The 16,576-nt window shown below is 32.9% G+C and overlaps 1 protein-coding gene across 1 annotated transcript; it reads right to left on the bottom strand.

Moving 5' to 3' along the window:
• Positions 1-9,568: 9,568 nt before the first annotated feature.
• On the bottom strand, positions 9,569-15,980 carry LOC147072634 (serine protease snk-like). Its single transcript, XM_085946251.1, has 6 exons — positions 15,879-15,980; positions 14,595-14,722; positions 12,239-12,400; positions 11,572-11,666; positions 11,064-11,218; positions 9,569-9,742 (listed from the first exon to the last, which is right to left on the bottom strand). The coding sequence occupies exons 1-6, from the start codon at positions 15,978-15,980 to the stop codon at positions 9,569-9,571; spliced, it is 816 nt and encodes a 271-aa protein (XP_085802377.1).
• Positions 15,981-16,576: the final 596 nt, after the last annotated feature.

Genomic DNA, 16,576 nt, shown 5'->3' with positions numbered 1-16,576 from the left:
GCTCCTTAAATGTAGCATATGGATACCACATCCACACGATACCTCTAGGAATCTCCTGTCACTAATAAATCTTTCAGATTAAGTCATATGAGCACCTATAGTTACACCGAATACTTCCTAAAGACGGTAAGTATTTAGCAGCCTTTCAGGATGTCAGAATACAGTGGTTGCCTTGAGGAAGAAACAAGCTAGTCGGCATGATGCCGAGTATAATTATTCAATATTATCTTTTGGGTATTTTAAGAATCACATGTGATTTCGCTAACTGAAAGGTTGGGGGCCACTGGAGCGTAGTCATCCACTATATTAGGAGTAATCAACCTGGTCCCTACCGCCCACTGGTGAGCGTTCCAGCTTTCATGGTGGGTGTTATGAGTTTCAAAAACATTTTCATATAATTCCCTGTGACAATTTAAATTTCAGAAAATATACTATTTGTATTGCCCTCGCATAAGTTTAGTTCACGTTATGTAAGTGAAACTAAATGGCGTTATAGTGCGACCACAAACAAAAGAGCCTCGTCCCTGAATAGCTCGCGCATCTCCTCTCACAGCACCCAGCTGTAACAGTGCTTTAACTTACTGTAACTCTGCTTAATCATCACTGTGGAACCGGTGGGCGGTTAGAAAATTTGACTACTAACAGTGATATAAAAGTGGGCGGTTGGTATAAAAAGGTTGACTACCCTTGCACTATATGATGCCAGTAAGTAATTCAGTATTATTTAAATTTACTAAACACAATTTTTATCGTGCCATCGTTAGAGTGACCGGCACGGAATCAGACAATTGCAAAGTCCAACATTTCACACAAAGCCCTTTTGTTTTGTATGAAATATTGAAATTTGAATTATCACGATTTCATGCGGTGGCTGTACCAATTTAAATTGAATTGATTCATTTTGTGCCTTATAAACGCTATTGGTAGACTTTCAAATTTTACTCGTTCCCAGAGGCTGTTATTGAAAAATATTTCAAATACAATTTTAACTCTCGGATAATTCTGTAAAATCAAATAAGTATATTATATTTTAATTTACAATTTTTGTAACTGTACTGTATTACCAAATAATATATTCATCGAAATCCATAAAATTTATTTATATTCAGTGTTTTTGTTATTATGTATCTTATCTTTTTATTTTGATGTAGCATTGATACTGTTAACAGTGAACGTTATTTATTATGATTTGAAATTATATTGAATTTTACTATTTCTTTCATATCAAACCTCGTTACGTATCTGAAAATACTGAAAGGAGAAACGTAATCCGTAAGCCAGCTCGCACTTCAAAACTTATCTCGTCTGTAACGTGTCGAATACGTCGATGTGACATCATCGTTATTCACAAAACACACTTTGTCAAATGGAACTCTGCACATTGGTGGAATGTGACTTTTTAGTTTGAAAAAAAACCTCTAGTACCGCTAGCAACATATCGCAGCCGAAGTCGAAGCATATGCACACCCACGAATTGGTCATTCCTATACCGGCTCGCCCGTCGCCGCATCCCAATATACACGTTTCAAGAGGTTACGCGGGACTCGATAGGTGCCTATGTCTTCATATGAGTTTAGATGTGAGAGTCGGTTAAGCCTATATACAAATGTTTTCAATTGATATGAATTTATATAATTGCACGTTCACCCTGCAGTTTCAATGTTATATCGTTAACTTATGATTCCTAATTCTGTCATATACAAAAGTCACTTACTTATATTGTGTTATTTCAACTTATAAATAACATATATATATATAAATATTTTATATGTTAATAACACTTATATATAAATATGTTATTAACGATATTTCAGTTACCCACTTCTTGTAGTGATTTTGTGAAATAATTTTACTTCCGATTGCTTTAAGAAATCCAACTATGTATAAATTATTCTGTGTGCGAACGGATAGGGGAGATAAGTCAGATTCTATTTTAAATAAGTTCAATATGTCAAATTACCCATTATTCATACATTCATGCAGAAAATGGATGAGTCAAATCAACACGGCTCTCAACAACATAGACATTCACGTACATACAATATTGTTCCAAAACGAATCTGTTTTTGTCTTTCATGAAAAGTAAAGATTTATTACAACGTTTTTCTTAGCTCGTATTCTTATTTGTCCGGTACAAATCTTGCAATCGATTTTTAACTAACTTCCCGACTAGCTAGACATTTGAAACTTTTAGAATATATCAGAACACGATGCCAATGCATTTTTTTAATATTTTTAGCCATCTTTAAGTAGAATTGAATTCATTTTCAGTTAATTCTGTTTTGTATGAAAAGTTATTTCGGAAGAAATCCGTAAAAAGTAAAACTATTATTGGTTGCTAAGTGTTTCCTAGCAACTAAATTATTAATATTAATATATACGTGCGTTACTATGGAAATCAATATGACATTTCAGTATTATTTCTATCAAGTACAAATTTTTTTGATCGTTTAAGCTAGTTAAGTCAAGTTTATATGATTCAACAGAAAATTGAAAAACATTGTATATAAAAAGCTCTTTTTATCTTGTAATTATTTCTCTTTTCTTTTCGCATACAGAATTATTGGTAATATGTAATTTTAATATCTCGGTACTGTGATGGCAGATGGTTATAACTGTGTTTTTTCACTTTTTAAGTTTTCTTCCACAATATATTCCAAATTGTTTGATGTGGCAAAATATTGGAGCTGCAGCTTTATTGGTCACAAAAATGTTAAAAGATGACCAAATGTGAAAAAAGTTGATATGTCAAAAAATGCAAGATATATAACAATAAATCCTGTTTAAAAGTTTGTTTTTGGATGCTGATTCCGCTTATTTTGATATAAGATACTTCAAAATATATTGTAAACTAACTTGTCAGACTGATTATAAAACTTTCTTCTTCTGTAAAATTGTGTAAACAGCAGTTATAACCATTTGCCATCACAGTTCCGATCTGTGAAATTATCTGGACATCTTTCAGGTTTTTCAGCATATTTTTTTATTTAATCCATTCAAAAGTAACAGTTTGAAGGCACTAATAATTCATTATTAGTTTTTTCAACAGAAATATATGTAAATAAATATTTGTTAATATTCATTGTCATATCTAAAAAAAAATTGGGAACATTTTCTATTATGAGATATTGTGTTCTAACGGCAACTAAATAATTAATGTATCCTGTTACAGATATAATATATTATATTGTTAAATACATACTATGAAAGATAGAATTGAGGACAAAATGTATAAAAGAGAAGATAATTCAATACCAAAATAGTGGTGTTCAACATTTATTTATGCAGATTATGTATAATCTTTGGATAAGCCACTGAAATGTAAGTAAGTAATTCGAATTATTTTTTAATTTTCATTATAAAAATATATGTTTTAAGACGATACTTCAGTGAAACGGCAAATAATTTTCAACTATAGGCGCAATGAAATTTTGGACTCGCTGGCAATCGGAGACCGAATGTCGAGGTGTGAATACGTCAATTTGTTTCGTGATGGCGATGGGGGTATTAATTCTTAAATCGTGTAAAGATGACTAAAAATGTTACCCGTTTACTTAAAAAAGAAAATACGTCAATGAATATATTATTATTGTTACTAATAAAACAATAAACATAACATTAAATGGACGCATGTTGAATTTATATGGCAATTTATATTTCGTTCGGCATGCGTCATTTGCACCCGCGACCCGCAATCCGCGCATCGCCTAGCCACGATTTTTTTAGACCTCAACTGAGGTATAGTCTTAACCAGTTGAAAAGTGTTTGTTGAATTGCGGTTCATTGCCAAATTTATTATTCTTAGGAAATTAACAAAAGACATAATGCTCTTCTCTACAAACGAGTATACCTTTTCAGTGACATCGAGTATTAAAAGTATAATCTTATTTTGGTTCTTGACTCACATTTTCTTTTTTTTATACTACGAGCATTGGTACCTACATAGAATGAATTTAGTAAAAAAATAATAATGTTCGACCTTTTGGCAATTGGACCCATTTCTCCAAACACCCCAGTTGCCATTAATATATTATTATTGGATAACTAAAATAAATAAAGCTCTAAAGGTCGTCCACATATGATGTCATAAGATGGGGGTAGGGGGTTCTGATGTCATGCGGCATAAAATTAACTAAATCGATACCTCTTACGTATAAGGGTTAGGTGCATGTAATTCAATTTTCATAGCTGATTTTAGAAAAATTCATGAATTCAAGAATGAAAACCTAACCTAACCTAAAAAAGTAATCCAGTACATATATCGGCTACTTTCAAAATTTGTTTTGAACATGGGGATAAAAATTAAAAGGGGGAGTTGTCAAAAATACTCAAAATCGTGTGATGTTTATCAAAACAAAAATTGTAGTTGGTAGATTTTAAAAAAAAAATGTTTTTTGCAAGCAGTCACAGGACTTAAACTCAGTAATTTGAGTGCTGCCATGTGGCACTTAGGACCTTTCATATAATAGCACATATTGGACTTACATCTTGTCCGAATTTATTTTATGTTTCTTGGCCACACCGATTTTATTACCACTTGGACCTTTTATAGGGTATTTATCGATGGTTATTTGTAGTTTTTTTTTTTTGGGACTTAGTGCTTTATTTATTTCAGCGCATCTCTTCTATACACAAAACTGCTATCGGCGGTTATCAAGGGTAGTTTATCATATTTTGTATTGAAGTATTATAATTGTTACAATAAGTTAGCCGTCTAAACTGTCAAAACTGTCTTTCTCGCTCTAAAAATTAGCACGGCGAAGAGAGGTGCTGTTAAAACATAGCACTTTTTGTACAATTACAACTAAGTTATTGTAAAAATTATAATACTTCAATACAAAAATATGAAAAACTACCCTCGATAGCTGCTGATAGCGGCCAATAGCAGTGTTGTGTATAGAATAGATGCAATATTGCACTGGCTAATAAGGTCTTACTGTTTTGTTAATGTTTTAATGAAGCAAATACTACAATCATATACATAATAATATATACTTTTAAATTGTAGGTATATTATTATAATGCTTTCATTTCAGTGGCGACTTGAATAATAAACTTAGTAATTTCTTGAATTATTTATGATATAGAAAATGTTTTTTTCCATTACCAGTATGTTTGTGAATTCATTTTATACTTATTTTATAAATATACCTAATATGTTTGATTTAAGTTTGTTTTGTTTTAAATATATCTAGCTTTAAAACAAGTCCAATGTTAATTCTTAATCTTTAATTTAATAACTTGGCAATATGATAATAATATATTAGTTAATAAGTGAAAAATACCAATTACTCCAGTCTCAAAGTGTACATTTCCAGTAAAATGAATCAAAGTGATTTCCTTATTTATTGTCTATTCCTATGTCAAAACTTATTATTATTAATAAATCAAAGATATGAAAGCATTATTGTGTAACCCTTTTATTATCCTGTACCTGAGAGCTAGTACGGCTTTATCTTTTCTGTCTCACAATATTACTATGGCAGTATCTGACAGGCAGCAGATTTTTAACGACATACGTTGAATGTAGAGCGAAGCTCTTATTAAATTCGTATAATACTGATAATTTGTGGCTTAGTATTTCATAATTATTCAAACAAATGTCGCTGTGTGTTTAACTTATTAGATTATGCAAATCAATTGACAGTGGCTAGTAATTTGAATTTAAAATTGGACAAGATAACTTGCGAAATTTCTACCAATCACGGCCTCCTAGAGCAGCGATACTCAACCTGCGGCCCTTTAAGCTTTTATGTGCGGCCCGAAACACATTTATTATCAGGAACATGATTTTTAAAAATCTGGCTTTCTAAATTTCGTATATCTTGAGATTCGTTTGGACTTTGACACACAGAATGATAGTGACACCCGAAGATGATTGTCATTATGGTCCACATCAGATCAGGTATAAGAGTGTTGCTATTGCACACGGTAGATTTATTCCCAAAAAAACAAATATTTGGCAGACAAGAACGCGCGTAAAAAATACAAGACTACAAAATTGTGCCTTCCTACTGCATCAACATATCTTTGTGAATCATCGTATTCCAAAATGAAATATGCAAAAAACGTATACAGGAATCGACTTACTGATTCTCACCTTGATGACGTATTGAGGGTAGCATGCAGCAATTATAAACCCGATTTGTCTAAAATTGTTGAAAATTTATCTCAATGTCAAAAATCACATTAATTTTGAAATAAACGCTTGGATACACATTACTTTTGAGTTTTACTTTTTTCACTATTGTAATTTTTGACGAACAGATATGTATATTATTATTATTCTGTTTTAGTTTATAATTTTTAAAATCTCAAAAATGTTTTGTAAAAAAGGGGGGGTTTCATGATTTTTTTCGTCACACCAGTAGTGATGCGGCCCGCGTTACTTTACAAATATATGTATTTGGCCCGAAGAATAAAAATGTTGAGTATCATTGTCCTAGAGTGAGAAAACTCATTGAAGGCATAGAACTGGTTACCTAATTCAATATAAACATTTTTTTCTGTTTATTCTCTTCCACTGGTAATGGTATGGACCAGGGAACTCAGAAATAATGGGAACTGAAATACTTAACGGGTAAGGCGATGGCAGGTAACCGACTCGAGTAAGGAAGAATCCGGGTTAAACTTACACACGTGTCAAGAATACGTTGTACGTCGAATACTGAAAACTGCTCTCAGTTTATGCATTTACGCTCATTTAATGTTGGTGTATTACACACACTATTGCACGTGCATAATGCGTTCTTCATTTTCGTAGGACACTCACACATTTAAAAACCCTGCATCAACATGCGGCGTATTGAATATAGCCTATCGGTATTTTATTTATTATCTGTTCTGTGGTATGGACTATTGTAACTACTTACGAAGTCGGATGAGATACACGCGAGATTCGTATGTGCGGCCTGTCGATCACGGCTTCATAGAGCGAGAAAACTCACTAAAGGCATAGAACCGGTTAAGTCCAAAAAGAATACTTGATGGAAATGCAATTTAAGATTTTTCAAGTGGTTAATGTCACATAATAGGCTTTACGGTTCTAGGAATTTTAGGTCTCTGTTATGAATAGTCTCAAAAGGTGAATAATTGGCTCTGTAAGATATGATCATTTTATTCAACCATGTCCGATCCTAATAAGGTCGTATCGCACCCTCGCAACTAAACCGCCACAAGTCCAAATTTACGTGTTTTGAGTTAATTACTACGTTTCATTGTCTATCGTTCATAGTATATGTTTCATATCTCTAAGTCATCAAATTCAAGTCAAAACTTCATTTAATATCTAAACATTCCATAACACAGTACAAAAAAGCGAAAGGTAAAAACTTCAAAGCTGATTTTCTCTGTTTGACGTTTTTTGGATTGTGGCAGTTTAGTTGCGAGGGTGTGATATGGGCCTCCACAGAGTAGAGGTTTGTATTAACAGATTTTGTTTTTACGAGAAATGGATGTCAGCCACTTGCTCTACCTATTAGGTCCATACTCTGACTCATACACAAATTATTGAAAAACAATATCGAATTTATTTATTTTACATAATATTATAATGAACATAACAAATTACAAATTCAAAGCGTTCACGACATGACATAAAATAAGTGTCAACAACAAGTCAAACAAACAATGTCAAGATAAAAAGATCTTTTTATATACTTACAACGTTTTTAAAAATTCTGTTGAACCATATAAACTTGACTTGACTAGCTTAAACGATCAAAAAAATTTGTACTTGACATGTCATATTGATTTCCATAGTAACGCACGTATATATAAATAATTTAGTTGCTAGGACCCCAGACCCCTAGCAACCAATAATGGTGTCAAAATAACTTTTCATACAAAACAGAATTAACTGAAAATGAATTCAATTCCCGCGCGCGGAGAATTATTATTATTTTATGAACACCTGCGAGATGAAGCCGATCAGAAAACAGGGCTGTCAAAATAATATTAAGCATTCATATTTTTTAAATGTTAATTTCATCATGGTTTTTAATCAAACCTGTGCAAGTACGTACTGATAACTTGGGTGGATTTTGTAGCAAACATACTATTGATATATATACGGGTATATTATTATTATAACCCAATTCAAATTGAACATAGGTTGATACTCAAATACTATTATAGTATGTTTATGATTTCGAGAAAATAATACGATGGTATAATTAATCCATATCAATTATTTGAAAACATTACATTCGCACTTTGCACAAAATTACAAACACATTCGAAGTTTGCCGCACACGTACAGACCACGTGATATTTGTTTACGCAAAATCGTCGCTTTTCAAAATGGCGAATTTGATTACCAGATTTTACTGCGATGAATCAGTATGTTCCTTTTTGTCTTTTTTTATTCGTAGGTTTGTTTACTATGTACACCGAAAAATTTCCATTTATAAACTCGGAAACGATTTTTACAGAAGAGTTTTGGAATATAATGCAACCAAAACTGGAAAAAATTCTATCATGGGTGTTGACTTTCTGAATTAGCTAACCCCAGGTCCATGCCACTACGTGAACCACAGTGGATATTAAGCCATTTCCACACTGGCAACAAGTTGCTGGCAACCTCATTAAATTTTACGATACTTACCATAATTGCTTAAGAAATTTTACAATAATTATCGTAAAATCTAACGGGGTTGCCAGCAAATTAACTTGTTGCCAGTGTGGACCCGGCATTAGATGCACAAAACTTAAATAATATATATTATAAATAAAAATTTAAAATTATAAATATATATTATGATTTATGTCTTCGACAGCCCTGATGAAATAAATGTGAAATATGAGTCAGATCAGTCACAGAGCAAATTTATTAACACAAACAACTTTGACACGACCTTTTTATATTAACTAGTAGACCAGATATTATGGACCACATGTTAAAAAATCATATTTTCAATTCTCAAGGCCAATTCTGTAGAACGTCCTCTTAAAGATGGCTAAAAGTATTAAAAAAATGCACTGGTATCGTGTTCTGATATATTCTGAATGTTTCAAATGTCTAGCTAGTCGGGAAGTTAGTTAAAAATCGATTGCAAGATTTGTACCGGACAAAGAACCACCGGACAAATAAGAATACAAGCTAAGAAAAACATTGTAATAAAAATACAGAGAGATGTGACTTAATAATACAATAAGTAATGAAATATGTGTAGGTACTTGCCAGACTCAGTATTTGAACCTGGGACCTATGACGTCATAGGCCGACACTTAAGCCACGCGGCCATCGTGGGTTTTATGTAGGTTTCGACAAAATCGGACTTAAGACACATTGGTCCTGAGCTACAAAGTTGTTTGTGATATTCTCTCTCTTTTCCCATATTCCTAAGCTCATGAATTAGCTAAATGGACTACTAATGGACAGTTACCAGAATAAAAGTCTTTTGTGAAAAAAAACTATATATTATTAAGTATTACAATACAAATTTAATGGTTTAAAATATTTTTTTCAAAATAATTAATGTTGCCTTTTAAATATTCTGTGGATTCAGAGAATGGGGATTTGCATTTTATCTCGTGTTTTCTAAAAAAATGACTGGATATCGTTGGCTTAGCCTACTGGCCACACGACTGTCTCGATCCACTTGAGATAATGCGCCACACTGGTGTAAACTCCTGGAGAATCCGGAGATGCGCATCCTGTCCCAAATGAGGTCACGCCGACGATGCGGAACATACAGTAATTGGTGTCATCTGATGTCTGAAGGGGCCCACCGCTATCACCCTACGGGTAGTAATGATAAGTTATGATAGGTCGTGATAAAAAGTGCCTATTAGACAAATGTAAACGATTAGCAACCGAAAAATATAATGCACACTTGATCAGTCAAAATTATGAGACATGTCATGTTCGTAGATAATAATATGATATTATGTATTACTATAATTGATGAATATGTACTACGACATACGAAATCAATGATATTTCAAAATCTCACTGACAGTATAAAATATAATTTGAATATTTCTTTAAATAGTTTATTAATTCTAATTATTTTTAAATAATATAGGGCCTTCCCAAACTTGTCATAAAATACAAACAATTAACACATGAAACATGAAATTCTGGTTCTATGTATGTGTTACGCCGAATTTGCGAAATTGACTATTACATGAAATGGGCAAAATTTTGCCTAATTCATGTAATAGTCAAGCCCGTTGCCCTATTCATGAATTAGGTAAATTATCTGCCGAGTGCGTGAATTCGCCAGAGTATGGAATTCTTTATCTGTCAACATGACAGTAGAAAAAATAAATTTAAGGGCGGACATGCTCAGCGTAGGTCAAAATCGAGCTTTTATTGTATTTTCAAAGCATGATCCTGGACATTCCTTAAATGTTGTAGATAATCTATATAATTTTGAAGCCTTATTATCCTTTATATTTATTTTAAACATTTGATGACTGCATAAAGTATTTTTATTACATAAAATAGTATTCTTTTAAACCTCTCGCTCTAATGTTTTAGAATATAGTCATATTTCGGTACATAACTGTGCAGTGGTGTTAAGATTTGTTACATTTATTATTTTTTAAACACATTTATAAAACCATCGGTATAATTTATGTCGACATTATTATAGTGAAATATTTACGATAAAAAATTATATTGATAATCTCTGTGATCCCAAATTTGACAAGAATTAGGCATCTTATTATTCAAAAAATGGGCAAGATTAACACATTTGAAGATAATTCTAAAGATACTAATTATAAGCTATGTCTTTGACCATTTAAGTGTGATAAACATCCTACGAATAATGATTGCTTTATAATAATTATTGACCTAAGAATAAGGTAGTGTTTTTTTGAAATACGCCATTTCTTTTGGCATTCCCCAGTGGTTAAGCTACAACATACGGCCGTAGCCATAAATTGACAAACTAAAACTGAAGTAGGGAGTAATATCATGTTAACGCGTGTGTTTGAACATGTACCTAACCGAAAAAAAAATCTTTTTTTTTTAAACGAATGAATGAATTCCCTTCGAGAAATTCCCAAAACCCAACTCTATGTACGTATGTTTGATAGTAATCTCTATTTACCTGACATGTGTCTTTCCCATCATCTCTGGCGCACAATTGCTGTTCTACAATTCCATCAGGAAGACTCCTTGAAGACTTTTTGTACAGCGGACTGCACAAATTATTTGGCATCACTTTCAAATCCACTTTCAAGAGAACGTCTGATCCCGCTCTGGCTGGAATTAAATAATTACAAGATAAAAAGAACTTTTTACATACAACGTTTTTAAATTTTCTGTTGAATTATTATGCTCAATATGCTCAAACTTGTACTTGATATGAAATAAATAAAAAACAAACAAATATAGAATACTGAAATGTCATTTTGACATTTCATTTTGATTTCCATAGTAACGCACGTATATATTAATAATTTAGTTGCTAGGACTACCCCCTTAGCAACCAATAACAGTCTTTTTCTTTCTATGGACTTTTCTGAAATAACTTTCGATGAAATACAATTGCGGCTGCCGGGATTCTGACAAGGTGGACAGCTTAAGATAGGATGAATCAAAATGGATTTACTGACCGTGTCGAACGGCTCCCCAGCCTGTGGCGGTGACTGTTTCATAGTCGAGAGTGATTTTTTGGACTAGGCATGCAGGTCTAACGAGTATTCCAAATCTGAAATCAAAGATGTTGTAACTTTCTCTATATAGATGTAACCAAAATATCCATATGAAAAAACTATAACTATAAAAGTACACATATTAGTAGAAAAATTGAATTCCGGATACATAAAATGGGGTTCCACTGTGATGTTTTCGATTGTATATTTGGAACCAAAGTATCGATGGTCTATCCTTGACACCTTGAAACAGATTTAAAACCAAAGACATTGGACTCCTTTGTTTAAAACCTTTTTTACAATTAGAGAGTGAAAATGATTTTTAAAATACAACTGTTTCCACTTAATTGAGACACATTGAGTCTACGGCATTTTGGTTCAATTAAGCGAATTCCACATAAAATTAAACAATGGTTATTCTTTTCAATAGTCAGAAAAAAAATCGGTGTGTGTACTTATGTACGTGCGTTAGAAGTTATACTTCTTTGACATAACAAAACAAAATGAGTTGAGCGAATGGTCAAATGTCTAGAAACCATTCCTTGTAAATAAACCTCTGGATGCCCAAAATGTGTTCGGCTTAAGAGTAAAAAATACCAATTTTATTTTATTCAAAGTTTCAACAAACCTTGCAGGTATTTCAAGTTTTATCACAGCGATGTCGTGATACTTTTTGGGCGGATCGTAGTTGGGGTGAGGTATGATGGAAGAAATTCGAATGTCTTGAAGTTCTTTGCTGACATTAACGCCAATCTTGTGTTCTCCTAATCGGACGACTGTCGGCTCTGAACTATAAAAGAAAAATGGTGCTTTTTATAGTGATATCTCTGGGTGGTGAGAGAAAGACTTTACTCTGATTCTACAGTGATAAAAAAGGTCACAGAGGTTATTGATTAAATTATCTGAAAGGCTTACCTACACTAACATTAAAGCAGCCAAAAAGAAGTCATTGAACGTTGGTCTTTGTAAAATATATTTGCACAGAATAGATTAATAAGATAGAAATGTATAAAGCCATCACCATGAACCAAGGTTTTGAAGGAGGGTACTTTATGACGGTTAAATCATGTAACACAAATAAAAGAAAGTGCGCCGACTGCCCTTAAATTCAATGCGTGTTACATTTGCGTGACTAACTTTAATGCATATTATTATGATACAGACAACTATTGATTCTTTAACACATGTTTAAGTTTATCCAATATTTTTCCACATTTGAGATCCGTACGCCTGATAACACATTAATAATTAATGGGAAACAGGGAACACAAAATTCTACATTTGTTTTGGGTTAATTGAGATTGTAGATATAATTCGAATAAATGCAATGTTGTATAAATATACGAAAGGGTATAATAATTTTGGATAGCAAAATCTTAAGCCTATTAATAATAATTACTTGATAAAAAGAACTTTTTATATACAACGTTTTTACTAGCCTTGACTAGCTTAAACGATCAAAAAAAATTGTACTTGACATGTCATATTGATTTCCATAGTAACGCACGTAGAGGGCTCGAAATGGACCGGAACGCACTGGAGCGCCGTTCCGGTTCGTAAAATCACCAAAATTATCCTACGTCTCGTGGACATATTAATTTGACAGTGAGCTAGATTTGCCATTTAACGTAAAAATCTAAAAGTTTGCCCACACTGGTAACCTCATTAAATTTCACGATAATTATCAAAATTTGTTTGACCAAAAATTATTTTAATCGAAATTTAATGAGGTTGCCAGCAACTTGTTGCCAATGTGGACACGGCATAACACACATATTTTTATAAAATACACAAGCAATTAGATAACTATGTTAACATATTCATAAAATAATGAGCGCTCCGGTTCGTAAAATATTCCATTTCGAGCGCTGCGCACATACCTATATATTAATAATTTAGTTGCTAGGACCCCAGACCCCTAGCAACCAATAATGGTGTCGAAATAACTTTTCATACAAAACAGAATTAACTGAAAATGAATTCAATTCTAAAAGTATTAAAAAAATGCATTGGCATCGTGTTCTGATATATTCTAAAAGTTTCAAATGTCTAGCTAGTCGGGAAGCTAGTTAAAAATCGATTGCAAGATTTGTACCGGACAAAGAACCACCAGACAAATAAGAATACGAGCTAAGAAAAACGTTGTAAAATATGGGAATGCCTACGGAAGAGACACCGATGCTACGTGCGTTTCTAACTGCCATTCCAAAAAGTACAATAAGGGGTGATAATTATGTGTACAACACAAGTTTGTTATGTCGGACGTGTATATTTTAAATCAAATAACTAGTTTTCATACTTAGATGCCCGGGGTTCCAGCGGCTAGCTCAGGTGTCCATCGAACCCCGGATCCACAAAAAAAGATAAAAAAAGGATTTATATATGTTGGTAAAATTAAATAAAACACTAAGTCTTTCTCGTGCGGTCTTAGCGTTATATATTTTAATATTTGGTTGGACAACGTTACTTTATAGTCCATTACATATTTTGTTTTTACAATTAGTTACGCAGGTCCGTACACGGTTTACAAAGGACGCTTACTAACTTTCTTTTTCTTTTTCAAATTCCCCGTACGCACGCCGTGGCCAAATTTTATCGCGTGATGCTTTTGATTTGACGAATCACGGGGACCACCCCGGCGCAGGCGCGTGGAGATTTTAACGTTGCCGGCAAGCGCGGCAAAATTTATTATATATGAATACTTATATTTATTCTTAAAATTATCTCTCTCATCCATCATCATTTAAACTTTTTAAATCAAATTAAATTTATATTAATTACACCTCCGCCCAGTATGTGATTTTCAGACACCGGACGAAGGCCTTTACTTATGAATAAAAAAAAATTTACGTAGTTGAGCAAGGAATCAGATTAGATGTTTTATGAAGCCGTTTCTAGAGGTCAGGGTTACGTTTCGACTTATGACTACTAAACGATTATTTTACACCGGGAGAAGCCCGCCTGTAACAGGGGTGTATCAATACCTGGAAACCGAATTGTCTCTGAGGAAGGTGCAATGAGCTGCGGTTAATACGAACTCTTCACTGATGAGAGAACCGCCGCATGCCCACTTGAAGTTGTTCTCTTCGATCAGCGGCCATCCAAGGAGGGCCTAAAGGGTACGTAACGTAATTATGATGATGTGCAGTACTACTGTAGTTATACTAGTCAGAATACAAAAGATGAAATTTGATATATCGTCGCTATAGGATTGGTTTGTCGAATATCCGTTTTTGTCGAAATCGTCCTTTTAATGCAGAATGATTTTTTTGTATCTAAATGGACCAGAACCATCTTTTTCTTTAAATTGCTTTGTAATGAATACAGAATTCATATGCTGTAAAAACAACAATTTAAATACCTCCAAGTATTTAAATATAGGATAATGAAATTTGTTTTTCGTCTCCTGAAAATTTGACATTTGGTCTATTCGACAAACCAATCCTACAGTGACAATATGTATTTTACAGTTTAAAGTGTTTTCATTAATCGGATGTATGCCAAAAGCACGTTTATGCATTCTACAATTCCGTACACGCTAGATTGATTAAGTTAAATAATTACAATATAAAAAGAACTTTTTATATACAACATTTTTAAATTTTCTGTTGAATCATATAAACTTGACTTGACTAGCTTAAACGATCAAAACAATTTGTACTTTGACATGTCATATTGATTTCCATAGTAACGCATGTATATATTAATAATTTAGTTGCTAGGACCCCAGACCCCTAACAACCAATAATGGTGTCGAAATAACTTATCATACGAAACAGAATTAACTGAAAATGAATTCAATTCTACTTAAAGATGGCTAAAAGTATTAAAAGAATGCATTGGCATCATGTTCTGATATATTCTAAAAGTTTGAATTGTCTAGCTAGTCGGGAAGTTAACTAAAAATCGATTGCAAGATTTGTACCGGACAAATAAGAATACGAGCTAAGAAAAACGTTGTAAAAAAATGTAAAATATCTTTTACTTAATTATTTACAAAGCTGATCGCCTTTGATTTGGCAGACTTTGAAGTAGCCCAGATAATCTTAGTTATTTATTAGTTTTAATTTGCATGAATCATAATATGCGAATTTATAACTTAAAGGATAAGGTACCTACTAATTCAGACAGTGAAAGATATGAGTTTAAATTCCATTGGTTCCAAGGAGTTTTTCTAATAGGTATGTTTCTGAGGTATTTCAATAATAATAATCCAACATTCTTAAAACCTTGAATAAAAAATGATGTAGTACAAGACGTATGCATACCATATGAGGAAATTCTCCAGGAGTAGCTTCTGTTCCACCGACTATTAACGGAGTCACTCCGTAACTGCATGTCGGAATATCCACTGCTTTTTGGGTCACCATGCCTTTAGTTATTGTCGTTAGGCTTCTACTGTACTCATCGCATTCTGTAAGTATGAAGTTAGTTTTAAGTCGGCTCCAGGCAATTATATAATTAAACACCTATATTTTCATCCAACATATTCCTCAGTACTCGAAACAGAATGCATCGATTCAGCTGATGAGTTTGTTTACCTCAGATCACAGGTCAACACTAATAACAATAAGCAGTGTAGTAGAACAGTAGTGTTTTAGCAATAGAAATGAAATAATTACAAACACACAGGCTTTGAGAAATCACATAAATATATTTTGACCTCAGCAGGTATCGAGCCCAACGCTCCCGGATGAAAGGCCAATGCCTTAAGAGCATACTTCAGTGAAACGGAAAATAGTTTTCAGCTATAGGTGGGACGTAATTTTGCATGCGTTGCCAGTAAGTTGGAGAGCGATAGTCGAACTGTTTGCATATCAATTTGTTTTGTGATGGCGTCAGATGAATTAATTCTTAAATCGTGTAAAGATGACTGAAAATGTTACGTATTTACTCGAAAAACAAAACATGTCGATGAATATATTATTATTATTACTTAAATAACAATAATCATAACATTAAATGG

The sequence above is a fragment of the Rhyacophila brunnea genome, unplaced genomic scaffold, assembly GCF_057557595.1.
Source record: "Rhyacophila brunnea isolate RB1 unplaced genomic scaffold, BYU_Rbru_1.0 scaffold_19, whole genome shotgun sequence".
NCBI lineage: Eukaryota > Metazoa > Arthropoda > Insecta > Trichoptera > Rhyacophilidae > Rhyacophila > Rhyacophila brunnea.
The sequence above is the reverse complement of the archived record's forward strand: the minus strand, read 5'-3'. Positions and strand labels throughout refer to the sequence as shown.

Coding starts and splice junctions, on each gene's coding strand:
- LOC147072634 (XM_085946251.1), bottom strand. CDS start 15,980: ATGGTGACCCAAAAAGCAGTGGATATTCCGACATGCAGTTACGGAGTG. Junction 11,219..11,571: donor CTGGGGAGCCGTTCGACACG/GTCAGTAAATCC, acceptor ATTTAATTCCAG/CCAGAGCGGGATCAGACGTT. Junction 9,743..11,063: donor ATGGGAAAGACACATGTCAG/GTAAATAGAGAT, acceptor TACTACCCGTAG/GGTGATAGCGGTGGGCCCCT.